At 35.7% G+C, this 26999-nt stretch overlaps 1 protein-coding gene across 11 annotated transcripts in view; it reads left to right on the forward strand.

The window, feature by feature from the left end:
* MON2 (MON2 homolog, regulator of endosome-to-Golgi trafficking) overlaps positions 1 to 26999 on the forward strand; it is a 95330-nt gene that overhangs the window by 3813 nt on the left and 64518 nt on the right. For all 11 annotated transcript variants that reach the window (XR_010999080.1, XM_068190090.1, XM_068190093.1 and 8 more), the window contains exons 2-13: positions 9314 to 9377; positions 12751 to 12878; positions 13666 to 13797; positions 15225 to 15354; positions 15931 to 16028; positions 17230 to 17355; positions 18117 to 18311; positions 18994 to 19118; positions 19503 to 19642; positions 22245 to 22398; positions 24938 to 25167; positions 26275 to 26356. Coding sequence is in view for 10 of the 11 variants with exons in the window: in XM_068190090.1 (XP_068046191.1) it covers positions 9314 to 9377; positions 12751 to 12878; positions 13666 to 13797; positions 15225 to 15354; positions 15931 to 16028; positions 17230 to 17355; positions 18117 to 18311; positions 18994 to 19118; positions 19503 to 19642; positions 22245 to 22398; positions 24938 to 25167; positions 26275 to 26356 (1604 nt within the window). In the remaining variant the exon portion in view is untranslated. The remainder of the gene's footprint in view (positions 1 to 9313; positions 9378 to 12750; positions 12879 to 13665; positions 13798 to 15224; positions 15355 to 15930; positions 16029 to 17229; positions 17356 to 18116; positions 18312 to 18993; positions 19119 to 19502; positions 19643 to 22244; positions 22399 to 24937; positions 25168 to 26274; positions 26357 to 26999) is intronic.

Below are 26999 nucleotides of genomic sequence, written 5' to 3' on the forward strand. Positions count from 1 at the left end.
ACCAAACCTGTTTATACTGACAGACATACAAATGATGAAATTGCTGAAAAATGTGTTTGTATTTTCATGATGTATTTCTGTTGCCCAATTAGAAGAGTAGATGCTAGCCATGGATGGGATAGAAGCTCTCAGGAAAGTGTAAATAAAACCCTGTCTTTTGGAGCTTGAAATTACAGAGGATGAAGCAGTGTTTGGTACAGGCCTCAATCCTGTTGATGTCATCTCAAATAATCTGGTGTTTCTCATAGAAAGCAATACTACTTATCATTAACACATAATTTTTAATATAGTGGGCTCTGAGATTTGTTCTATACTAAGGAGTATTGCAATGCTGCTTACGCTGCACTGAATTGCATGCTGCATACATGAGCTTTATAAACTGTTTTAACCTGCTGGTGACTGGAGTTTTGGAATTGTGTGCTGCATTTGTGGAAAACTGGAGGTGCTCTCCTTAGTGAATTGGAGTAAGAATTTTCTCTTATCACAGAATTGAAAATGGTTTCATGTCCTAAATAGGTTACCTGCTGTTTCTTATTAGAGAATGAAAATACTGCTCAGTAAACTGCATCTGATTTGGTTAGATAATTCCACTGTATTAAAAAACATAGAAATACAAGGGAGAAATATTTATAATTGGCAGAAATAATGGAGTTAAAATAATGAGATGGAGTTAAGTATACCCAAAAGTTTCTTGCAGCCTGAATTCCAGTTGTATGTTAATCCCTGTTGTTTACACAGATCCAATCAAGTAGTTGCAGCTTTCTAGTAGATAGTCTCTGTATTGTCTCAGGTTTTTTCTTGACTTTTAAATAGCAGTTAAAGCAAAGCGAGTTCAAAAAAAAATACCACAAAAATGAATTCTTTTCCAGATCCCTGCACAGTTTCAGGCACATCTGTGCTGGTAGGAGAGGGGAAGGCAGAGGGCTGGTGGTGTTGGGGCAGACAGGGACTACTGCATCATCCCTTGGCAGGATCAGCTTGGACTGGGTCAGGGCGTGCCCTTTTCTTGGCAGTTGTGTAATGGGTTGCAGGTGCCTGTATGTTTTAGGGTGTTTGTTGCTGTAATAGGGCTGGAAAAGCAGTGGTGTTCAACTTGCCTCAACTGGAAGAGCATCACAGAATTAGCTTTGAATATTTTGGTCAGTAGAAATGCTCTCTTGAGTCTCTTGGAAGAAAGCTTTTGGTAGCCTCACTGTGCTGTTTCTTTACCCAGTCCTTGTTTGAAGGAGCAGCATTGCTTTTACTTAGGTACTTATTGAGTTGTGCACCTTTGGCATATAGACATCTTTTTGAAACTGTATTGTAATTTGCTGTATCTAGGAAAAAGAATAGAATTCAATTTTGCAGTCTTATTTTTTCTTCTTTTATAAGTAACTCTTCTTGCAGGGAAGTAGCCTGACAAAACTCATAGGGTAAAAGTTAAAAAGGTAGGATTTGAGTGACTTCTGGACAAAGCAAACTTTATTTAATTACAGTAGATGTGGTGTGGACTAGCCTGTAGCAAGAGATAAGATTTGCCCTTTCTGAGAGGCTATGTGTTGTGTTGTGTGAAGACGAGCATTATTCTGTAGTTCGTCCTTTGGAGTCCAGTCTTGTTTGCATTGACTGACATACGTGACAGTTCAGTCCCCTGGGTTAAATCATTCTTGTTTAGGAATGGTATGCCAAACACATTTTAAAGCTAATGCCAAAAATTTAATTGGGAAGCTTGTCCTTTTTAGAGAACCTCTGATGTCATTGGGTAGCTGTGTGAAACTAAACATGAGGATGTATTGCAAAAGGTAAGCACACATTAAAAAGATACAGATCAGTTAATTTAGTATACAATGTCATAGGCATCTTTAGGACTCCCAGTGCAACTGGAAGGAACAGTAAAAACATGTGAATATTTGTTAGCTCTTTGTTCTGTAATGGTAATAATATTTCAGAAGTTTTGTTGAACATAGTGCAGTAGACATATTGCAGGAAAAAAAATTACATGCTGAACTGTCTTGTGATATGAGCATCTGAGTCACTTGATGTACTTATAGCATTGAATAGTTTCTGAGTGCTCTGCATTCGAGCTACTTTAGTGGTAAAAGGATGAGCCAAATGAACCTAGGCAAGAAGACATAGACCATTTTCTGTAGGAGTAACCAAATCTTTGGGTTACCTGCTTTATTTTTTGAATAAAATGGTTTAAGTAATTCTGACACTATAGCCCACAAGGAATTCGACCTACACTGGACTTTCCGGGTTGGTTTATTTTCAGGTCTTCATAACATTAAAAGGATGAAAACTAGAGGGGTCTCTTTTGTTTTTTCGTTTTTTTTTTTTTAATGGGTATTCACTTAACTTATATTTTAAGGGTTCTTTTGAAACAGAGAAACAATGCTCTGTAAAATGTATGTTGTCATACTTAGGCAGCTTGCACTAAAGCATGTGTTTTGTGCATGTGACTGGAGATTACTCTGTAGCATTCTTGAGTTGCCAGCCTAGCTGAACTGGTAACTTGAAACCAGTAATCCCTAATATCTCTTTTAGTTTCTTTTATAATTTCTGATCTTTACCATTTGCTGTGTCTCCTAGCTTTATCCTTGGAGTCCATTAATTTTGCAGTGATTTTTATTAAATATTGACCTTTATACAGTAGTATTTTTTAAAAATTTTGTTTTTAAAAGTAAATTCTTACATTTCTAGGGGAAAACATCTATTCAAATGTGTTCTAAGCTTCATGGTCCATTGTAAATCATAAGTTTCATGTGATCATTTTAGTCTATGAGAAGAAATGTCGTGTTTTGAAGTGATTCACATAAGGCACACAGGTCAAGTTTCTTCACCATATAATACCTTGAAATTCAATGATTGAAGAAAATTGTTAAAAGTTTCACTATATCCGTCTGTCTTGGTCTGTCTTTCTGCTTTCCAAGTTACACTTTTCAGTGTAGGATTAAGTTGCCTGATGTTGGGTGTCTAAGCTTCATTGATTGTGCAGAACACCCACACATTAGGTGTTCTACATTGCCACTTGAGATACAGTAATACTTCTTCCTTGGCTTCCAGCCTCTGGTCTAGAAGAGCATAGGTCTTCTGGTGTCTGCGTGTAGTTGTCTTGGATACAGAGACCTAAGCTTAGACCTCTGCATTGAGCCCCGGCTAGTGGGTCAGCTGAATTAGATTAAGGAGAGGCTTTAAGAATTAAGGAGCATTCAGGAGAGGCAATCTCCATTGTAATGGGAGTCTAAATATTTAAATTTGTGCATCCTAATCTCTGATTTAATTCCCATCTGCCTCCCATGGCTTCTTGAAAATCATACAGGAAACTTGTAGCAGAAGTAGGAAATCCTAGACTGTCAACTGTTGTTTCTCTTTATCAGGTGTCTGGCAAATGGACATTGCTGACTGAATATAGTACTTGTGGCAAATCCTCAAAAGTTGCCTGGTCCCATCTGTTGCAATTGGCAAACTGAAGGCAATGTTAGTTTGAACTTCAACTGTATGTCTCCTAAAGCTCTGAAACAGGGTGTTGTTTTATTTTTAACATAGAATGATAATTGTTGTGTCAAAAGTATGTAACTACATTTCAAGTGCAAGTGCTCTGTTTCAGTAGTTTAAAATCAGTTGTGTGGTACTTGCACGGATCACTCAGAAATCTCTTAATGGTAGACATGGGCTCTCTCAGGATATCCTTATCCTGAGAGATACTATGGATAATATTTTATACATAATACTTAGGTATCCATGTAATTTATATAGAACACAGTACAACATATGAGGTACATTCTTGTTCTGTCTGTTGAAGGGAGAAGAACTTAAAAGTTGTTGCTAAGTGGCTTGTGTTTCTTCTCTTTCAGGTGTTAGCTTTTTTGCCTTTCTGTCTACCTTAATGCTGTTTGGTAATGAGTTGTTTTATGTTATGCATTGTGATTTGATCTTTTAATTTATATGTGATGTTCTTTCCAGCTGAGGTGTAGTATTTTGACTGTCAAATGAAAACTTGTGTTAGTAAGTATTTGTATTTGTATTGTTCGCGTCATGTGAGGCAGCTCCAGAGGCAGCATCTCTGAAGCACTTCAGATAACTCTGACAATTCTCCTGGCATTAGTAATGGTTAACCTTCAGGATTCTGAATTGGCTACTGGTACTGCAAACTGACAATTTCAGATTAATGGGCCAGAGGAGTAGTCATTCCTGTCAAGTGTGAAAGAGCACTCTGAATATGAGAGCAACTAATATAGTTGCACTAAAGCTGGAAATGAACAAGGTTGTGTGTTTTTGAAAAACAAAACATAAATTGCAATATCTTAAATCTTCAGCTGGAGAAGAAAGTGTATGATAAAATCTGTTGGTTTTTTTTTCTAATTCATGATAATTTTGTAACAAAATGATAAATTGTTCAGTGTCATAAATGCCTGTGAGTGCACAGCAATGTCAGGTCAAGACTGGCATTTTGCCAGTTTAAATTATATGTAAAATTAGTATATATAAAAGAGAAGGGTCAGAGTTTTGGGACTGTACTCAGGGGGAGGATGATAAAAATACAGAAGGCAAGTACAGTGCTTTTACACACAAATGTGGTTGTGTGTAACACTTGAGTGCTTTCATGAGACAGATTTAGTGAGGAGTTTTCTGTGTGCTCTTTTCAAATAATAGTGTAGCAGTACAGTAATGGTCCAGAATGTGCTTTTGCACAGCAAGCCAGAATAACAATGAAGTGAAATTCTACTTTAGACAGGAGGACCTCTTATCTAAACTGTTGGATTTAGGGTTAGTGTTCCAGTTGGAAAGGCAGACAATTGTGGATAGAAAAAAATTATTCTTTTTATTTCATGTTATAGATATGGAAGTGACTATAGATAACATATTACTCTAATCCAGTCTTAATAAAAGGTTGGTAAACATTATAATGTAAATACCAATACAAATCATCATTCCTGAATGCTTTTCTTTTGAGAATAGAGAAATCAATAACTTGTGTGGTAAGGACTGCAAATGTTACAACAATTTTAGTGTCTCTGGAGATAGCAGTGTGCTATCTTGAAAACACAAATGGTCATTCAAAAGCACTAGCAGTGAAAATTCTTGGTTTTATTAACTTTTGGTAACAATGCTATCACATTTAGAAATTAATACAAAAAGATTCTTAATGTTAAATCAGTCCTTAGTAGAAATTAGCACATGCTTGGTTGTTGCATTAAATATCCTTACAGGAATATATATATTTTTGGGTAATAAAGTAAAAAAGGTGTTGACTTCTGTTCCTAATTGTTAGATACAAATTTCCTTTGAAGAGCAGCATATTTATCCTTTTAATTTTTTTTTTTTAATCCTGGTTTGAAAATTTTAAAGAAACAATTGCTATGGCAGAGACAACAATTGCTTTTTCTCACTTTAGATTCAAATTTTGTGTCATCTTTCCCTTAGGAAAAGTTGTTAACTACGTTATTATTTTTCAGTAAAAGAAGGGTAACGCTTTCATGTTTACCCCAGAGTAATGACAAACCCATAGAGATTACTGCAGAGCACCTGGTGTACTGTCAGGTCGCGTCCCAGCTGACACCTCTGGTCCCTTACTTGCCTGTCTGTATGCATTACAGCAGAGATCCAAGTTGCCCAAGAGCAAATGTTCAAGCATATGCCGTGCCATTATTCTTTGTACTGCCAAGACAAGTCCTGTTCTTGGGCTGCTGTTGGATAATGTTACGATGATCATGGAGTTAGCTCTTGTGGTATCTTTAGGTAATGTAGATTGCCTACTGCAGCTGGATTTAAGACCTTCCACGGGGTCCCAGAAGACAGATTTGAAGAACTGGTGCTTTCTAGATCCACTTACCACTCATGGTGTGGGTGGCTTGCCTTTACGTTACGTTGAATTCATATTGAATTGAATATCGCAGTTATCCTAATAACTTCGTATGTGATTTATGAGTTACAGATCTTTAAATATATGTACACAGAATACAATGTGGAAAAATTTAGCTCATGAATGTTACCTAGATGTTGGTAAATGTTGGTCCTGCTTGAGGATGTGTGAAATCTTTCCTTCCTGATTGCCTGAGCAGATGCTATCTGCCTCTGTTTCCTGATAAGTGCTTTAGATCCTAAACAAAGTAAAAATTTCCAAAAACAGGAAGATGCTCACAGCATATCTAATGACAGGAAGGCTGAAATTCTTCCCTGTTTCAACTGAAGACTGAGATATCTGTTAGGAGGAGAAGAGTTTTGGATCTAAGAAACTCCTGAAGCTGTGTTTGGAAGTCTATGCATTTCCACATCGTGGTTTCTCATATGCAGAGAACCTCTATCTGTAAGGCAGCTGTGGATGTTGTTGTCAGATTGTACATTCAGAGAGGAACTTTGAGGCCCGGAGATAGATATTATGCACAGACATCTTTTCAGTCCACTTGAAACCGCACTGTCCTGATTTTTAATTTTTTTTTTTTTTGGTACATAAATTCCCTATTTGCCTTACTTTGATTTCTGTAAAGAGTGATTTCCACGTAATCAGCAAATACTTGGTAATTTCCACGGGTGCAGAAAGATGATGGGGCAAGTGTTTGAGCCTAGAGGGTCCTGTTGAATTTTGCTGTGGGATTATCCACTGTTTGAGTCAAACCAGATCAAAGTACTGGGAGAGATTGACTTGAATATGTGCTATCACTGAGAGTCAATTTCTCTTCTTCGTCAACATTTCACCTTTCCAGACTGGATACTGCAGTTGCTTCAGGAGAAACATGAACCAAAACTCAGTAGTGACAGGTGGGTGTTTGAGACATTTTATATCAGTTCATTTCACAGTTATTAAAGCAACAGAATTGGAAATCTAATTGGCTGAACATTTTAAGTACATTTAAACTTTGTTATGTTTCAGCAATTGCATGTATTTGCTTCTTTTCAAAATAGAGAACTGACTTGCTTGTTAGACTACTATGAGTTGTGGTGCTAAGGAAAGCTGGTAATATTACATCTAAAATTGGTGATTGCTTTAAAAACATCGTGTCTTATATTTATGTGAAAGTAAATTATCATATTTGTACCCATAAATACACACACTGTAATGCTGTCTCTCTCCTTGATTAGTGCTTTATAAGATCCTTTTCTCATGTGACAGTCCTGTAAACTGCTACAGTAATTGATGTAAATTTGTAAACTTAAAAGCTATGAATATATCTTTTATTTTGCCACTTAAACTGATGCAATCCCAGCACACTTTTACATTCATGTATACAGATTAGAACTGTTTATAGTTTTCATGTTTTCTGTTGGCTATTTGTGATCAACTGAGGTATTTTTTATAATGTTAATATGTTGTCTCTTTTGCATATACAGTAGAGTACTTTATTTTTCTTTTGTAGGATGTATGTGGTGTAATTAGTTTTTAACTGTAAACATTTTTAACTGGGATTCTGAATAGAAACCATAACATAATGCAGATGATCATACAAATTTCTGTATCTCATGGAGAAGAATGCTTATATTCAGCAATTGTTTTGTTTTACCTTTTTTTTTCCCCAAATGTATACTATTTTATACAATGCCAGCATGGAAACAACTGAGAGTCATTATGTTGGAAAATTTTTGTGCAAAGTGCATGGTGTGAAGTGATGGTGTGGCATTTGTGAATGCCACTAATATGATCAGACTTAATATTTCTTTGAATCAGAATGAGTTTGTCACTCCTGGCAAGACAGAAATCAATTGCCATTAGTAATTGTGATTAGTTTTAGTTTAAAGATAATTGAAGTTGGACTGACAAATCCTTCATATTAATTAATAGGAACAAAGTGTTGTGACAAGAACTTCAGCACATTAAGTTAATATAATTAAAATAAGAGCTGCATTTGGCATGCCTTATTTTATGTATGCAAAATATATGTTCATGTTGCTTTGTGTTCATTTGGGCATGTTGTATTGTTAATCAGGCACTGTGAATATTATTTACTTTATTTTTAAAGTAGAAAACTGTGTTCAGAAAAATCTAAATAAATCTCCAGGATTCTAAGGCAGTGTTTAGTCTTCCTATATTGTTTTGGAAAATAAAAACTTTTTAAAAAACAACCAAGCAAAAAAACTTCAGCTTTGCATTTCTCATTTAGCTATTTTGAGAAATATGTATGTCAACTCTTAATTAAAATATTTACTTGTCAATTTATACAGTCACCTTAACATGACTTTCAGTGAAACCTTGTTGGAATAATGTTCTGATGGAGAGGGAATATGAACACTTGGTGAAACTTCATGTACTATCATTTTCATATTTCTGATGGCACAGTTTCTTTGCTTTTCTAATCTATTTTATGTGGTGACAGCACACATCTTTAAATAGTAATATCAGAGGAAAAGTAGAAACGTTTAGTGTGGAAAGCATACAGAAATACAAACCTGAAATAAAAGGGGAAGTGTGCTTTCAAATTTGCAGAACAGTATTTTCCAGCAATTTGCATCCAGTCATTTGGGAAAACCTGTTGCATTTATTTTGATTTATTTAATTATTTCCGGAGGCTTATAGTGTATTAATGAAATTTAAAAACAAACAAAGGCACAATGTATAATATATCTTTTGCGTTTTGTACACAAAGCTTTCAGAAGTCATAGTCTTGAAATGCAAAGCTTAAATGTTACATTTCCTGTTTGGCTTGATTTCCATTAGAGGGCATGACTTGAGTGATTTCTGCAGGGAAGTGTTTGTGGGCACTGGAGAGGGAGTTGCTGTTCCCTTGCGGCCATGTGTGATGCCCTGGCTGGCCTGGGCAGCCATGGTTGTCACCCGGCCCACAGCCCTGGTCCTGCTGAAAGAGTGGGTGAGCGAGAGGATGCTGCTGCTGCTGCTCTGCCAAGTCCTACTTGTGGGGAAAGGGGAGGAACTGGTGCTGTGCTCTGTACGGCATGCTGGGAAGAACAGACAGTATTGTTAGACAGTCACCTTTGTGGCATTGCCCTGGGGTCTTTTGTATAGGACACTTGGGAGCCAGAATCCAGGGGGAAGATGAGTTTCATTTTTATAATTGTAGTTTGAAACTGTATGGAGACAATGTAACAGTGTTTATGCTTACTAGTGATTTTTTTTTTTTTGCATTCATAAGACTGGAAAGTAATACAGTGAGAATCATGATTTCTAAAATTTCTGAATATAACCCTTCCTGTGGAATTCTAGAAAGGAGTTCTAGCAACTACAAAAATTTCACTTCTGCATTAGCTCTGCTGGTAGAAACCACTGCAAACACATTTCTTTATCTGAGACTATACCTTTTTATTTATCTACAATACTTGTTATTTCTTTGCAGATATTGATGTATGATATAGCATCTAAACTACTTGTTTTCTTTTCTTCCAGGCTGCTGAATCAGGAATAATAAAAGTGAAAACAATAGCTGCACGAAGCACAGATATTTTGGCAGGTAATTATTTGCTGTGCAATAGGAAAAATAAAGCTGAGTTACAGATCAAAATGTTAAAAAGATGTCTTGGATATGTCTAATAATACTACACATCTTTCAATGTGTGCTATATTATTGATGCTTTACTTTTGGGCACCTAGCAAAAAATCCAGTAGCATAGAAATTTTTTGACACTACTTGTTTCTTGTTAATGCTATTAGGATGCTGAGGAAGGGCTCCATTTTCAGTTGATGCTCTACAAAAGTAATCATCCACTTAGAAAAATAACATGAAATACTTAGGCCCTACATTCTCAGTGTTTTAGTTGTTGTGGTTGAGTGCTCTGTGTGGAGTTCTGCAGTATGATCCACATCTGTGTATTAGTCCAGCCTTTGGAGACTTATAACTGGCAGGCAAAAATCCATCTTTATCTGAGACAAGGTCATTCAATTTAAGATGTTCCAATGCATTGAGGGATGGGACATATCTTGTGAGCTACAGCTTTGTAAGTGCTTAAAACAATGTCTCCTGACTGTCTTCAGCTTTATAAAGTTTGCTTCTTGCCAGTTGCTGGTAAAGCCCTTGGCCAGATTGAATGTCCCTGCATCAATACTTGAGTGTCTACCCCAGATGTAGTCAAAATCCTTGAAATGCTGGATTGTTTGGAAAGTCCAGTGAAATAGCTACTAAACCATATCTTGGTTTGTGGCATGTATATCAGATATTGTTAAGGAGGCATTTTCTAGGATTATTTGAATTAACAGACCCACTCTTCAGTATTTCACTTTAATGCCTCTTTTTTATTTGTTTATTTTCTTTGTTTTTACTGCTGTCATGAATGCTGACATAAGTGGGAAAAGTATGCCAGGTAATGTCAGCTATATCAAAATACACAAATGAAAAAGAGAAAGCAGTAGTTAGCCATTTTGGAAGCTGTCAACATGTTACTGCATAATGAAGTTTGTGTTTTAGAAAGCTAGTTTCTAATCCTGCAAAGTTCTTTGTCTTTCAATTTTCAAAGAGAAGAGATAGGAAAGATCATTAAATTTAGTCATGGATGGGCAGTCTTTGCTTTCATCTTTTTGAGGGAACACTTTCTCTTAGTTGGTAAAATTTTTTAAATGACTTTCTCTTGGAAAGTTTGAACTGGAATGTACTTAGTATTTATTTCATTGAACAAAGCTGCACAGATTTGTTGTTACGAGGTTTGGGAAACCATTAGGTCCTAAAAGTTATTTTGATTAGTTAATCTTTGCTAATAGTACAATAACATTTGATTCCTCTATTCCACAGTTTTGTTCTGGGAAAATGTACTTTGCCTGCACATTATCCTAACATTCCACAGTTAAAGCGTGATGTCATTAAACAGACTCAATTCTTTATGAACTCTTGTATTTTTTGAGGTATCAATTATAAGGTAGTGTCAAGAGATTGTCTGTCTTATATTTAAAATATTCTGAAGAAACATTATATATATTGCTTTTTAATAATAAAACTGCAAAATGCTACAATGTAATTGTGAAATCTAGTGAATATTTCTTGGCTGCTAGATGATTTAGGAGTATCTATGAGACATTCTAGTAATACAAATAAATATTTTGATCAGGATATGATTTTTAAATATATTGATGTAAACTGTCATTTCACTAACACAGATAAGAACAAATGTATCAGATTGTGTCGAATAAGCTGATCTGGTGCTTTCTTGAAGCATTTCATTGTGTAGAATTATAATTTTTAGGAAAATAGATGCAGGCATAAAATCTTTATTAAAATCTTAAAATCTTTGTTATTTTCGGTGGGATATGTTTAACCTGCCAGAACTTTGGGGTCATTGATCTAACTTCTTTCTTTCTCTTTGAAAAGTTAAGTTGAGCTGTTTCAAAGTCTTCATTCTTGGCAGTGTGTACATGCTTTATTATTTATTTATAAGAATTTGAGAAATTCCAGAGGAGGAGAAAGCCTTAAATCACAGGAGATAAATTTGAGAAATTATTTCCATGTGGCTTTGAGATGTGCAAAAACTTATGGTTTAGGAGTTCTTCTAAATCATAATTATAATCTTGCTGATGAAATGAACAGATAGGTTATACTTTCCAAAAACTTCACTTGTTATGGTTCAATAAGGTAGATTTCTTTTTTAATATATTCTGCCATAAATTGGTAGCAAAATGGAGGCAGACCTGGCAATAATAAATTTATTGTGCATTTTAAGACTGAAACTAATACAACCACAGAATCATGTGATCACAGAATATTCTGAGTTGGAAGGGGTCATCAGAGTTTAGTCCCAGGCCCTCTGAACAGGAAAGGCCCAAGAATCAGCCTATGTGCTTGGTTGCTGTAAAACCATATAGGTACCAAAGCAGATCTACAAAACATTAATTTTTGAGCTCCATTAATCAAAAATACTTATATAGATTCTGTTGTGAGATTGTTGCTTTTAATGGCTTATATAAGAAAGTATTGTAAAAGGCTAAACTTATTAACACAGTGTATGACATTCATTGTAAGAACACACATTGAACTACCAACTGTGAGGAAATTTTTAGTATCTGAAATGGTGATGAGTGGCTAAAATCTTAGAAGTTTGCATGAATCAGCAAACATACCTGCAAATGAAAAAACACTCATCAGTCAGAGCCATGCCTTCCTTTCGTATATGTCATATTTCTTGAATTACTGTTATGGGAAAAAAAAACCTGTTTTAAATGCCAGTGTAGAATGTTGTATTCATTATAAAGCTTTTTCTCCTTAACAAAAAAAAAAAAAAAAAAAAAAAAAGGAGAGGAGTTTATGCAAACTTGTTTTCTCCTGGGAAAAGTCTATTATAAGAAACTACCCTTTACCACTAAAACAGCATTTGACAAATTCACACCAGGTGAACGTACCCAGGATACAAAGAGTCTAGTCTCTCCCTGTTTTGTCAGTGGCAGTTTACTCTTCCTCTTGCTGCCCTGTGCTTTGGAATGTCTCTCTGTGCCAGACTGGGTTGCTCCTGCATTAGGTGCTGAGGTGAAGCAGAGCAGAAGGACAGTGCTACCAGTCTGAGACTGGTTCCTGTGGCAAGGCCAGGGAAAGCTCTGGGGTTGGCAGAACTTTACACCTTCTTGCTAACCACATGGACTCTGAAGTGGATATTTTGGATTTGGAAAGTCACTTGATTGTGTAAGGGAGAAGGTGCTTGGAATTTGAGCCTTGATCAGGGTAATTGTGGAAGTGAGCTGTGTCAGCCTAGAGTCTGTCTTCACTTGGCTTTTCCGTGTGGTCCACATGTAAATCCCAAATTTCCAAGACCAGAGATTGCTTTTTGATAATATGTGTGATTAACAATTTTTACATTGTATTTTTCAAAGTATTAAACATTGACTGCTTCCATATTTCTATTTGAAAGCATTGAAAGAGAACAGCTCAGAGGTGGTTCAGCCTTTTCTGATGGGTTGTGGAACAAAAGAACCAAAGATCACTCAGCTGTGTCTAGCAGCCATACAGAGGCTTATGTCTCATGAAGTTGTTTCAGAGGTAAGTTCAATCTTTATACTAAACCCGAAATATTTCAGAGTGAAAAATACAGACCTCAAATGGAAGGTGAATGAATTGTTTTAGGAGGCTCTTTATATTTTAATGAACATAGTCCACAAAATATTTTACTCTTATCTATTTTTCAGTAATTTAAAAGAAAACCTTATACACCACTAAAAAAAAAGGTGAGGCAATATTAGCAACCTCTAGAAGGAAGTTAATGAAAATTGAAACCAGCTCATTTAGTTCACATTCTTAATTCACACTGCAGCAACTGAACACTTAATGAACCTTGTGCATGCACAAAGTATACTCTGTGCAATAACATTATTGTGCTTTTGTTACATTTTATTTTTTAAAATAAGTTAAAATGGATGCACATTTTCTGCAGCAGTAAATGCCATGATAGGAAGCTGATGAAAATAATGCTGTTAAAATACACCTTCAGTTGTGCTTGCATAATGTAAAATTATACTGTTTTCTCTCTGAGTGAATTCTGAGGATAAAATATATTTTTACTGTGACTTCCATACTTCCAAGTAAAAAATTAAGTACAGGCTTTAATTTGTACTGCAAATTAAGACATTTCTTTTGTCAATTCTTTAAAAATACTTTGGGAAGCTTATGCCAATGAAATTGGCTTTATATTCTCAATTTAGTCCTACGGTATAGACAAACAGGCACATTCAGTTATGATATACCTTTATGACAGTGATATTCTTATATATGTACACAATATACCAGCATATAAATATTGTAATAGGTGACGAAAAATATTTCTTTGTAGGCTGCAGCTGGAAACATTATTAATATGCTTTGGCAGTTGATGGAGAACAGCCTTGAAGAACTTAAATTGCTCCAGACAGTTCTTGTACTTTTAACAACCAATACAGTTGTGCATGACGAAGCACTGTCCAAGGTAAGAATTTGTTGGTGTCAGCTATAGAATTTGAAATACTCAAGAGGAAAGATGGGGAAATTTCACATATGAAACATGTGAAAACAATGAACGAGGAAGGGACTTCCTTGATTCTGTTGTGTCCCTATTGTCTTTATGACTAGACTCTGAAAACAGGATTACTTTTATCTTCCTTTTCCATGTGTTTTGTAATTCCTCCACAATAATGCATTTCTGACTTAATAGGAGCTTGAAATAAAAACACTGAACTAGTGCCTATCCTTCTCATCTGTTAAATTTGTTGCGTTTTTGAATTGGAATCAGAGCACATGGCACAGTGTACATTCTCACTAACAGAGAAAATATTAAATGAAGTTGCTTTCCACCCTGCCTTAAATCTCTTTTGAAAACAGTCCAGTTATTACTCTATTAGTAATATCTTTGGATCGTAGTTTTAAATATGAAACATTTTGGATATTATGTTTCAACTAAAACAATAAATAAGGACACAGTCATTTTAATTTAAATTGTAAGCTACTTGTCTTTGAAGAAGCAACATTGTTTACCATCTCTGAATTGTGAAACTCTGCTTTGTAAGTTTCTCTTATAGATTACATTGTAGAAAATTTGTTTCAGCCAGACATTTATTCGTGTTTCAGTTATTGTAAGATTTTAAACTAATGTGGCCATGTAATCTGAGTAGAGTCCATAAATCACAGACATAAAAAAGAAGCAAAAGAAAATTCTGAATCTTGTATGGCTCACAGCATGTAGCACTATGGCGGGGTGTGGTTGAGGTTCTTGAAAGTGCCAGAACAGAGTATATGGACAGAAGAACAAGAAACACAGGTTTCACTGCATATACAGATATTAATTTTCAAAATTCATTATAAAACACGTAAATATTAAACTATGAGTTAGAGGTAATAACAAAACCCAGTAGGAAAAAGTATTCAAGTCGTTGCCAGTGCAATGACACTTTGAAATGCACGTCTTAGGAATAATAGCAGTCAAGACAACATGCTTGTGAAAGAATTGTGATTCAGTGTAGGAGGGGAATGACATTTTAGCTTTGGAGTTGACTGACCTTTCTGTGATTAACCTTACAATCCTAATATTCTTTTGACATAATTGTTACACAAGTTGTTCTGTGTGATGATTACTGTGTATTATGTGTATGATGACTGCAATTTTATTGGCACATTGTAATGTGTTCAGTTAATACCACTCTTTGCTTGCCTTTGGGGGGGATTACTAAAGAGTTTTTTGGCTTGGGAATCCATAACACGTATTCTCGGTTCTTCAAATATAATATTTTTTTTTTGAACAGCCTTTTGACAAACTGTAGCAGAAAGTATTCCCCAATCCATCAACCTTCTTGACTCTTAGCTAAAAGACGAAATGTGTTGTTGTGACATGATGTTTTTTCTGGTATCTTTTCCTTTCAGGCAATTGTACTTTGCTTTCGATTGCACTTCACAAAAGATAATATCACAAATAACACTGCGGCAGCTACAGTGCGGCAGGTGGTGACTGTCGTGTTTGAGAGAGTGGTTGCTGAAGATGAACGATACAAAGGTGAGCATACTGCTTACTCAGCTTGCTTTTATTTACTTGGTTTTTTGACACATATCAGATGTTTCTGTTTCAGATATTTTGACAGATGTTTCTCTTTGAGATAATGAAGTAGTAAAATGTCTATAGATGTTATAAAAAAGCCACAGACATCATTAATTTTAACTGTCTTTTATACACTTACTTGTATTTAAAGGAGATGAAATCCTTCACCATTATGTCAGTCCAATTCAGTGCAGCAATATATAAAACCTAGATTTTTTTTTTCAAGCTGTGAGAACTGGTCTTCAGGTTAGTACTGTAAAAGGATTTGAGATGAAGGTGTTATTTATGGTGCAGGTACCATAGATTACTGAGTGGGAAATATATGGCAGTAGTAGTTTTGAAGAGAACATTGGAAAGCAGTGCTTGGTATTGATGATCTTTAGTAGTCAATCTAATGTTTGTTTCTATAGACATGATAAGTTGGAGAAGAATTGCCTAGCCATTCTCATAGAATATTCCTGTATGAACGCTGATGTGTACTTGATTTTTAATAGCTTCTTTGTTCACTAAACTTTGTTTTGTTTTTTTGCACAGATGCTGTTGACCAACCAGCTGCAGTTCAAGGGAATAGTAATAGAAGATCTGTCAGTACGCTGAAGCCATGTGCTAAGGATGCATATATGCTCTTTCAGGTAGTAGGAGGGCATATATTCATGTATTTGCAGTTAAGATTGGGTACTTCTACATCTCTTTAAGAAATTTCAAGAATTTGCTGTTGGCATATTGACAATGTCCTTAAGCAGAGCCTTGGGCTTTCTTATGCTGTTTATTCTAATTGGTGATGATATGCTGTATCAGAGGGGAATGATGGGAAAATGATTCCAAGTGGCCTTGGAAAATGTTTTACTATAAATCTTAAATAATAGCGAAGCATATGTGTCTGCATTAAATTCAAGATTCTTATTTCTCTGAGCCTGTGGTGGGTTTACCCTGGCTGGACTCTCAAGTGCCCATCAAGCTGCTCTACCACTTCCTGTCCCAGCTGGATGGGCAGAGAAAATAAGATGGAAAACAATTCATAGGTTGAGATAAGGTAGTTTACTAAAGCAAAAGCAAAAGTTTGCATGTGTATGAGCAAAGTGCATCGGCAAGCAATGTTCAGTCACTTCCTGGGAAGCAGAGCTTCAGAAGGCATGGCGGTTGTTCCCAAAGGCAAACATTGTAAATAACGAATGCCTCCCTTCCTCTCCCGTTTCTTCGGTTCTATAACTGAGGTATGGAATATCTCTTTGGTTAATTTGGGATGACATTTTTTTGTGTCCCCTCTCAGGATCTTGTTCAGCCCCTTGGTGGCAGTGGGGGGAAATCTTGAGAGACAGCACTGAGGCTGTGCCAGTGCTATTCAGATGTAGCCAAAACAGTGGTGTGTTTCAGTACCTTTCTAGCTACCAGTGGGAAGCTCAGCACTGTAAGGACTGCTGTGGGGAAAATGAACTCCATCTCAGCCAGACCCAATACAGGGCAAAATGCTGCAAATGTAGTTCAGTCCTGTTTCTTGTGGTTGGTATTGGACATTAAATGCAAGTATGTAATGAAAAGGAGTAGTTGCATTCATCACACCAGTAAAAATCTTTTTGACTTAGCAAAGTCTCTGGTCTTGGGATATTTCTGATGGTAGGGATGAACACACATGCTACAAGGATACCAGCACAGTTTGAAATGTCTTTCCTATGTTTTATAATTTATGTTAAAGAAGTATCTAAAGAAAAATTATGTTGAAATCAGAAAATTACTCACAGAAGAGGAGAGTGTGTAGATTTCATTATGAACTCAGGAAACTTTCTTGGTATGGGACTGTACAGAAGTGTCAATGTTACTGTGTTTCTTTCTAAGGATCTTTGTCAATTAGTTAATGCTGATGCTCCCTACTGGCTTGTGGGTATGACAGAAATGACGCGGACATTTGGCCTTGAACTTCTTGAGTCAGTCCTCAATGACTTTCCACAAGTGTTTTTACAAGTGAGTAGTTCTTGGGCAGAAAACAGGAAGACTTTTACTCACATAGGTAGTAAAGGCTGAACTTCATTAAATCCTCTTTAATTTAACAATAATATTGTTTTCCTGAAGGACTTGTAGCTTTTACATATTGGCGGGGGGGGGGGTTGTTTAACAGAAAATTTCCCTGTGCTTTTTGAATGTTTTTCAGTTCCCAAACACTTTATTTATGTTTATACATTTTGTAGAGCTACTTGTTTTGCTCTGTTTCACTTTTGGTTTTGCTGTTTATATATCCTCTGGAGATGCATTTTCTTATCTTGCCTGATTTATGACAGCTCTATAACTAAATTTGTGGAATTGTTATTTCTACAAAAACATTAACCTCACCCCACTTGTAAAGTAAGAATCGACACTGTGAATTGCATCTATCTACTGCATATAAATGCACCATGTTCCTGCAGTAATGTGTTTTACTAGCTGACAATAGGTAAATTAAAGAAATTTTTCTATTTATAAATGATATATTAGCAGCTTGTTTCAACCTGCGAAATACAAGAAGGGTGCATGGCATGAACGTGACCGTTGTAATTTCATGATTTTTGGTAGCTTTACAATGGCATTTGCAGTTCTGCCTTCTCTTTGCCTGATTGTAATTTATACCAAGACTTACATGATTTCAGACTGCTTGATCATAACTACAAATGTAAATAAGATGCACAATCAGAGCTACTGGTAGCAATTAAGGAATATCTGCATATAACTTTTTCTGTTTTCTTTTTCAGCATCAGGAATTCAGTTTTCTTCTTAAAGAAAGAGTATGCCCTCTTGTTATAAAACTCTTCTCCCCAAATATCAAATTCAGGCAAGGTTCCACCACCTCATCTTCCCCAGCACCAGTGGAAAAACCATACTTTCCCATCTGTATGCGTTTGCTGCGAGTAGTTTCTGTTTTGATTAAACAGTTTTACAGCTTGCTGGTAAGAATACGCTCAAATTTTCTTCATGCAGTTCTGTTTTTCTATGTATATGCCAGTGCTGTGATCAGTATTGATTAGTTCTTGGGAACTGTTGATGTCTACTGAGGGAAGAAAAGGCTAAACACTCTTTTCCTCCTAAGTTTGTTTCTGTTTACATGTATTCTAAATGTATGATTTTGTTTAACATGGACTTGTATGAATTTCCTAGTAGATTAGCTGTTGTCTTTTCTCTATTTAACTGCTTTTCAGGCTCTGGAAACCTTTTGATCTTTTGTTGTTTGCCTCACTTTAGATAATGATGATTACTGTGCCTAGCTAATACTTTCTAAGAGGCTTTTGACTTGAGTTGCTAAAGCTTTTGACAGAATGTGGATAAAAACGCATGTTCAGCTGTTCTTATGTCCCAAGTTTTGGGTATTTGCTAAAAGAGATATTTTTCATTTGTCTACTGTAGCAAATGTATGACCTTTATTTCAATGTCTGTGAGGAATTTAACTCCTTCAGTACAATTGCATATGTGATTTTAGCTTGTCAAAAATGTTACATTTTTATATAATTCTGAATAAATAGTCATTCCAGGGATTTTTAGATCTTTGCTGTGATAGGACTCCTGAGATGGAAGTTTCAGAAAATATTTTGTAGGAGGATTTCTCTATTAATTATTATAAATTATATATTTTAGGTAACAGAATGTGAAATCTTTCTGTCATTGCTGGTTAAGTTTCTGGATGCAGACAAACCACAGTGGCTACGAGCTGTTGCAGTAGAATCTATTCACAGGCTTTGTGTGCAGCCTCAGCTATTAAGGTATTAAATATATTGGCTTTTGCTTTTACATAAAGTTTGAGATATATTTTTATTATTTTTCTCTAATAGAAAATGCTTCCTAGAACATTGCAAATGTATAGAAACTTAAATGCAATAAGCTCTTCATGATAATTTTGTGTTATGTATTAGGACAATGCTTATTACCAGGAAGGGCTGAATTATTGTTATTTGAGTATGTCTGTGTCATAGCAGTGTCAAAGGAGCATTTACCTAAAATTAAATATTATTGTTTACCTAAATATTTGCTGTGAAAATGTGCTTTTAGTCTACAGTTTGGAATGTGTATGGGGGTGAGTTGCTGTTAAAATATTATTTTAGTCCCCAATTTGTCAAATACTTTCTGTTTTATAAAATACCTTCCAGGTCTTTTTGTCAGTCATATGATATGAAGCAACATTCCACTAAAGTTTTCCGTGATATTGTGAATGCACTGGGGTCCTTTATCCAGTCTCTATTTCTTGTACCAAGTATGGGGAACACATCAGCAACACCAAACCAAACTGGTAAATCTTTATTATAATTTTATTTTCCCATCATTTTCTTGTAATAATGAATTCTGTTTTGATTCAGCTCTGGTACAGCTCTGAACTTCTGTGTTTATTTTGGTGAAAAGCTAGTTTGAGACAAACCAGTGTTCTCAGCTCTGGTACAGCAGGGGATTTTATCTACCTGTATTATGGGGAAGGCATAGACAGTCAGCAGAGAAGTGCTCCTGCCTTGATTCCTGTTTCTGCAGTGACCAGGTTCCTTGTTTCACAACTTTTCAGAGGGAGATTCCCAAGGAGCTATTTCTAATTTCTGATTACAAAAAATGTGTCTGATTTCTGTCTCCTTGTGTGGGGATGTAATTTATGACAGTGTGCAATTTAAGTAGTAAGACAGTGTGTGTTTGTGGGAAGCAATCACTAACTCTTCTGGATGTTCAAGGCCAAAACTGAAGTCAGGGAGCCAAGAGGCAGAATGAAAGATGTGTATTTTACAAGTGATCTCTGTCTTTTTTGTAAGCTGTAATCATATACATGTTGAAAAGACTTGATTGTCTTTTCTTGCAGACAGGGTTTTGGCATTTCACTAGGTATATTTGTATTTTAAGAAGAAGAAATCCTGTTAATGCCTTTGCAGGTGTTTATATCCCAAGTTAAGGCTCTCTGCTTCTTCCCTTAGTTCTGGAAGCAGAGTCCTCAGCAGCAAACAGTGTAAAAATAGTTTGTAAGGGTGGCTTCTTAAAAGAGATAAAAGCCAGATAATAAGTGTAATTATTGTCTATCACATCTACTATTCAATTAAGAAATATTGAAAAGTTTAGGTTTAGACTCACACCTTTCATTGTTTACCAATGAAATTGGAATCCCATGCTGGAGTTAGCAGTGATAGCATGAGGAAATTTGTGTCAGTGTCTGTTGTTCAGTAGCTGTCTATACAGCAGCTGATAGAACATTTCTATCAGTATTATTTCTAGGTTAGCTTAATTATCATAAAGTAAATCAGAAAACCACTTTTCACCATGTAACATGCACATATGAGAGGCCATTCTGTAATATTCATTCTAAAAACCTAAATTTTGCCTCAAGTAAAACAGTGCTGCAGTAGGGTCATATCTCTAATGCTGTTCCTATTTCTCTGGATAATTATTTCAGTTTGTTTTCTCTTTTCCTTTTCTTTCTGTCTGAGTGCTTCTCATGTCACTTTCTCATGCATTTCTTTTTCTACCTTTTTTCCTCCTATGGCCATATTTGACATGGAAAGAGCAGATCAATGCAATGTAATTCTCAAACTGAGTGTTCTGATTATAACAGTCCTCTCATAGCAGGCTATCTTTTGCGATCATAGAATGGCTTGTGTTGGAAGAGACCTTCAAGGTGATCTAGTTCCAGCCCCATGGCCATGGGCAAGGACACCTTCCAACAGACTAGGATGCTCGAAGCCTTATCCAGTCTGGCTTTGCACATTTGCGCTCCTTATAGATTTGATTTTTGAGCCTTGGTCTTGCAACGAGCTACCTGTTTCATAGAAGTTGGAAGCTGCATCTACTGAAGTTCTGTGTCACTTTTATTATACTGGGCAATGTTTAGCATCCACTTTAATGAGTTAGATTAATACAAAAATAATTGCATATGTCTGACTGCACAGTGGGATCATAGAAAATTACCCCAGTGTAACTGTGTGTTAGTGGCAGTATTTAGTTAACCATGTGTTTAGCAGCATGATATTGTTTCTGTCTGTTAAGTGTTACTGTGTTAAAGTGTATACATAAGATTCTTTGTATTCATATTGCCTAAGTTAGGAGTTTATTGCCTAAATTAGTAGCTTACTGTCCACATATTAAAAGCAAGCACACCAAAATGGCAGTTGCACTGTGAGTCACCATCCTGGGGACTCTGCTCTCTCGCCCCATTGTCTCTTCAGCGAGAATCTGAACTTGTGGGACCTATTCTTAGTAAGTAGAGATGTCCCTCTCTATGAAGGAAATGTATATATACAGACTTCCTTGTTCTTTTAGCTACTTTTTTTGGCTTCCTCAGTTAGAACCAAAATTTGTCCCTTCTTAGCTGTTGGTTGGCACATTGTCTGTCACCTCTTCCCTGATGGGGTTTGTTTTATTCTACCTTGTCATGGAACAGATTCAAATGTTGCCATTCTCTTTGATTTTCTTCTTGTGGTTTTCGCATTTCTGAAATCTTGGAAGTTTGTTATTGAAATAATTAAACTTTCTAGCTACTGAGTTCTTAATACGACTACGTAAATAATCCTTAACTTTCAAGTATCTGTCTGACTCTTCACTAAAACATACATTGTTTAATCAAGACTATGTAAGTTTGATTCATTCACTGAATGTTATCGATGTTGCTGTACCTTTCATGGAAACATTACATTCTGACTGGACATTAGGCAGCTGGCATCAATGAACTGCACAAAAGATTATATTTTAGACAGCAGAGGGAGCTCAGAAATAGTTTTTAATGTTATTGTTAATTTTTGTTATTGAACTGGGCGTCTTCAGATTAATCCTGGTGTCTCAAAAATTAAATACAGAAAAAGAAAAAGGATGTTTGTTGATCACAAATACAAGATTGGTTGATTTTATCACTTTGTTTTTGTGGACAGGAAGCAATGCATCAGGGAATACTGGCTCAGCACAGACTAACCCAGGAGTGCTTGGAATGGGTGGAGGTGCAACTGTATTACCTGCCTTTGAGTACAGAGGCACTTGGATACCCATCCTGAATGTAACAGTACAAGGCAGTGCTAAAGCTACATAGTGAGTACCTCTATCTTTATGAAAATGTATGTAAAAAGTATTTTTATTTTGAATTCGATAATGTAAGGTTTTTTTTTTACTAGTGAATATTGAGGTTTTTGTTTCACTGGTGTTGAAGTCTATTAGGAATTTTATCTTTGTTGGTGCCATGAGGTGTTCTGGTCTTTTTGCTGCTTTTTTTCTGCATGCCCTGGATTCTGATTGGAATGACCCCTATGGTTTTAGCATCAGTTGGATTTTGTTTTCCTACCATATTACCTGTATTAACTCTTCATTTTTAGGCCTCCCTGTATTACATAACAATTTTGCAATACCTGTTGCTGCATTTTTTAATGGCAAACACAAAGGGCATTAAGCAAACGGGACATCAGTGGGAATGAAAAATAGCTTTCTCACAGCAGCTTTACTGTATTTACAGGTTTTATTGAGCAGGATATTGTTGTAGATGCCAGTCTGGTTGTCATTTCAAGCAATATATTGACCTATATACAAAGGCTAGATTCTGAATGCTCCTTAGAATGGCAAATTATTTTGTCATGACTTTGTACATTGGACATGGTGTTCTCAGTTTAAAGCTGCAAATACTATGTTACTTTTTAAATAGTGCAATTTTTTTCATGTCAGTCATGACCATTGAGGGACAAGCACTTCTAAACCTGAAGTTATTTGTACCACCATAAAATTTTGGCATACTAAAATTCAGTGAAATCTGCAAATAGCCTGGATCTCAATATATTTAGGGTAGGAACTCCTTTATCTGCCTTTGACATGCAGAAGAAAAAAAATCATCCTCAGATTTCAATATTTATTGTGTATGTGTTGATTTTTTATTCTAGCAGTGGAAATAAATGTTGTTTTAGTTTACCTACTTGTTCTCAGGGAATACAAATTTTTAATTTGTTCAGCTACTACAACTTCCACTTTTCTTCCTTTTCTTTATTCTTGCTATCTATTCTTAACTGGATCCAGAACCTTGTAGCCACCATCATAGTCTTCTGTTTTGCTCTAAACTTGCTTGTGTTTTACCTTTGGGATGCCTCAAGTGACTATATGGTTTTCTCTGCATAATATTTGCATTTTTTCTTTTGTATGAGATTACAGAGTTGTCACAAGCATTTCACAGCAGGATTTTTTTCTCCTATCTTGTGCTTTTGTCAGTAGTCTCTCTCTTTAAGGAGATGACCTGCTGTAATGTGCCACATCCTAGCACCAATTCTCTTCTGCTGCCATTAGATTTTCAAACAATGGCCACATCTCATACTTTTCCACAAGTTTCTCCACAGACCACTATGCCTTGTCTTCCCCTTTACTTAAGGAACTAAATGTTTTTAAGAGGAATAGACAAACTATTCAAGACTTTACACGACCATTGCTGTGTAACAGTAACAACTTAGATAATTTATTCAGTAGTTAGCATTTTCTATCTTCAAAAGTAAAAGGATGTGACCTCTATCTCACAAATATATTGTAACTATAAAACTCACTAATAATTTTAATTAGACCTGTATATATAGTCACACTTACTTATTATATAGAGGATGAAATGCTGACCATTTGATTTAGCTGTAGTTCCTGCTTCCCCCCCCCCACCCGATATGAGGCAACTGTCTTTAGGAAATTAGAGATAATAACTGAAGTGTGGCATGTTTGGGAGAAGGAAAAATCTTTGTGCAGACAAGAGTGGTGACACTAGAGTATAAAAGTATCTTTGGTATATTTTAGCTGGAATATGTAGCTTTTTAAAAAGTAGTTTGTAGAGTAAAAAATGATGAAATGATGATTGTTGGGGTAGCAGGTAGTTTTTGTAACAGACTGTCTCTACTTGTAGAGATTCTGCTGTGTCAGCTACAATTTCTGTTGGATTTGTAACTCAGCGGTTCTTTATGTGCTTTTAAAGTAAAAGATGGAGAAAAGTGGCAATGAGACTGCTGTTCCAGTATAGTGATGTTTTAATTGCATGCTTTTCAGCAGTGAATCATGTAGACATATCATCTTTGTACAAATAACTTCCATTGTTTACCTGTGCATGTAGGTGATGAGTATTTGGCCATGTAATACCTAGTTATGAACAGGCTTTTCTAGTCACGTGGACTCAAAGATAATGATAATAGAATGTCTGACTTGTCCTCAAATTGGTATAACTATGTTCACACTGTCATGACTTCCTGATGTATTTCTTCTGTTGTTCCTAGATACTTATATTCTTCTGAATAAGTTCTGTTGCAGTGGCTTTAAGTAAAATAATACTACAAAGTAGAATTATTCATGATGCTTGCTTATATGTATTAGTGTATTTTTAGAAATATTTTTTGTAGATCTGTATTCAGGGTTTGTACCCTTTTGGTTGCTGTCTTATTTAGTCATTCATTTACTTTTTTACTTAATGACTTAAAGGTTTTTTTCTTGAGTTGCAATAAATCTTGAAGGATTGCATTTGGGGGCTGTTTGTACTTAGCATTCATTTGGAATCTTGTTTTTTTATTATTGTTTTTAAAAAGAGTGGTATTGCTACACACTTGTCATGTTTTCAATTTTTTAGTTTGGAGATGCTAGACAAAGTTGAGCCACCTACAATTCCTGAGGGTTATGCAATGTCAGTGGCATTTCACTGTTTGCTGGATCTCGTCCGTGGTATCACTACCATGATCGAAGGAGAGTTGGGAGAGGCAGAAACTGTCATTCAAACCACAACAGAGGCAACTTCATTACCAGCACAGTCTTCAGAGCAAGATTTGCAGTCTGTTTCTGACCAATCAGAGAAAGAACTAGGTATTTGAAAATGTAAAAACTATATGAAATACAACAGTTTTATAGAAAGCAGATTTTAAAATTTCATGCTTTTTGCTTAAATTTATTGTTTCTTATTTATATATAAAAACTTTAAATGAAGTGTGATTTTTGTTGGTTTTTTTTAATGGAACAGCAATTCTATTTAAAAAAATACTTGACTTAGTTTTAAGCCTCAAGCAGAACACTGAGATCTAAGGTCACAAGAGACAACCTGACTGGCAGAAATGGAGTTATGACCACGTTAAAAGAAAAATATATTTCTAGTAACAAGATAAAAGGAATGTTTTAATGGAGAATTTTTTAGTAAGATTGCAGTATATGGAGAAGAACTTCTTTAAAGGCAGAACTGCTGTGAAGATTGTCACTGTGGAACATATGACGAGTCTCTATAGGGGAATCTGTATGTACAGAAAGATTTGTGTTTGAGCAGTGAGTTTGGCTCGTGCCCCAGGAAGCCGAGGCAGTACAGTTGAAGTTTGAGCCAAGGCACCGGGGCTGCCCAAAGGACGGGGGGAAGCAGAGGGCTTTGTCCTGGGCACTGCTTTGGGAGCGGGGTGCTCTCCGCGGTGCTGCGGGGCACCGGCTCCGCCCCGCCCGGGGGCTTACCGTATGGGCTGGGCAGCTACCCCTTTGCTAGATCAGTATCTTTTTCCCTATTAAATGAAAGAAACAAAAAAGTTACGGAGAATTATAGATACCACGGCAGAGTATTTTTACGTCACTGCAAAATTTCAGTGAGTTTCTTGTTCCATATTTTTGCACTTCTGAATGGTTATTTTTATAGACAAATATCAAAAGTGGTTATATATACCATGGTAAGTTTGATTTTGGTGGTGTTTTTTGATGCTATTTAGAAAAAGAATTGCCTGGCAAATTTTTTTTTACCTCAGAAATGTTGCTTTAAATGCAAGCTGTTTAAATAATACTAGTGTGTGTTTCTGGATGCACATATATCTGACTGTGTAAACATACATACAAAAACACACTTCAGAAGATGCTGTAACAAGCATTTTGTTTGTGATACAATTGAAAGTTATTAAGGGAACCACTGTGTTTCTGCTATAAAGTTTATATCTTCCTTTAAAGTTAGCAGAGCTGTCTGGGAAGAAATGGTGAACGCTTGTTGGTGTGGTCTTCTGGCTGCTCTGTCCCTTCTACTTGATGCAAGGTATCTGGTCTTTCATTTCTCTTGATTTTTCTAAGTTGATATTCCAAGCTATATTTTGAACTGACTTTTGATAATAGTCAAATGGACAATTGTGAACAGAAGTGCTGCTTATGCCATCTGAGCAGTCAGGTTTGTGGCTTAGACTGAATGAGCAAATGACACAAAAGTCTCCAGAAGTACAACATCAACCTTTAATGTATTTCAATACAATTAACTGCATTTTCAAAGGGTTGCATTTAAGCTATTTAAATTATCTTTATTTCTTTTTACTTTGCTTGCATGTTTCAACATATTGAAGTGATTCCAGGTCCTGATTACTGCAAGTAAGAGACTAAATAATGTCTTGGTACTTTTTAGTACTATCTAATCTTTAAAGTGGAAAAGCTTTTTATTAGGAAATGACTGTGGTAAATTAATTGACTCCTTCAAAGGGCCTTTTGTAATCAAACACTATTTTCTGAAAATAGTTTTAAATATCTTCTCACAGTCTCATTTACTAAGTCACTGAGAAGTAAAGTCAAATTTTGTAGGAAGTGGTTCTGAAGAATTTTGTTGATTGGTTATGCTTGTTCTTCAATATTTATAGTGTTACTGAGTCTAAAGTATATGTTCTTATGGCTTTCAGTTTTGATTAGCTGCCTGC

The sequence above is a fragment of the Anomalospiza imberbis genome, chromosome 5 (assembly GCF_031753505.1).
Source record: "Anomalospiza imberbis isolate Cuckoo-Finch-1a 21T00152 chromosome 5, ASM3175350v1, whole genome shotgun sequence".
Classification (NCBI taxonomy): domain Eukaryota; kingdom Metazoa; phylum Chordata; class Aves; order Passeriformes; family Viduidae; genus Anomalospiza; species Anomalospiza imberbis.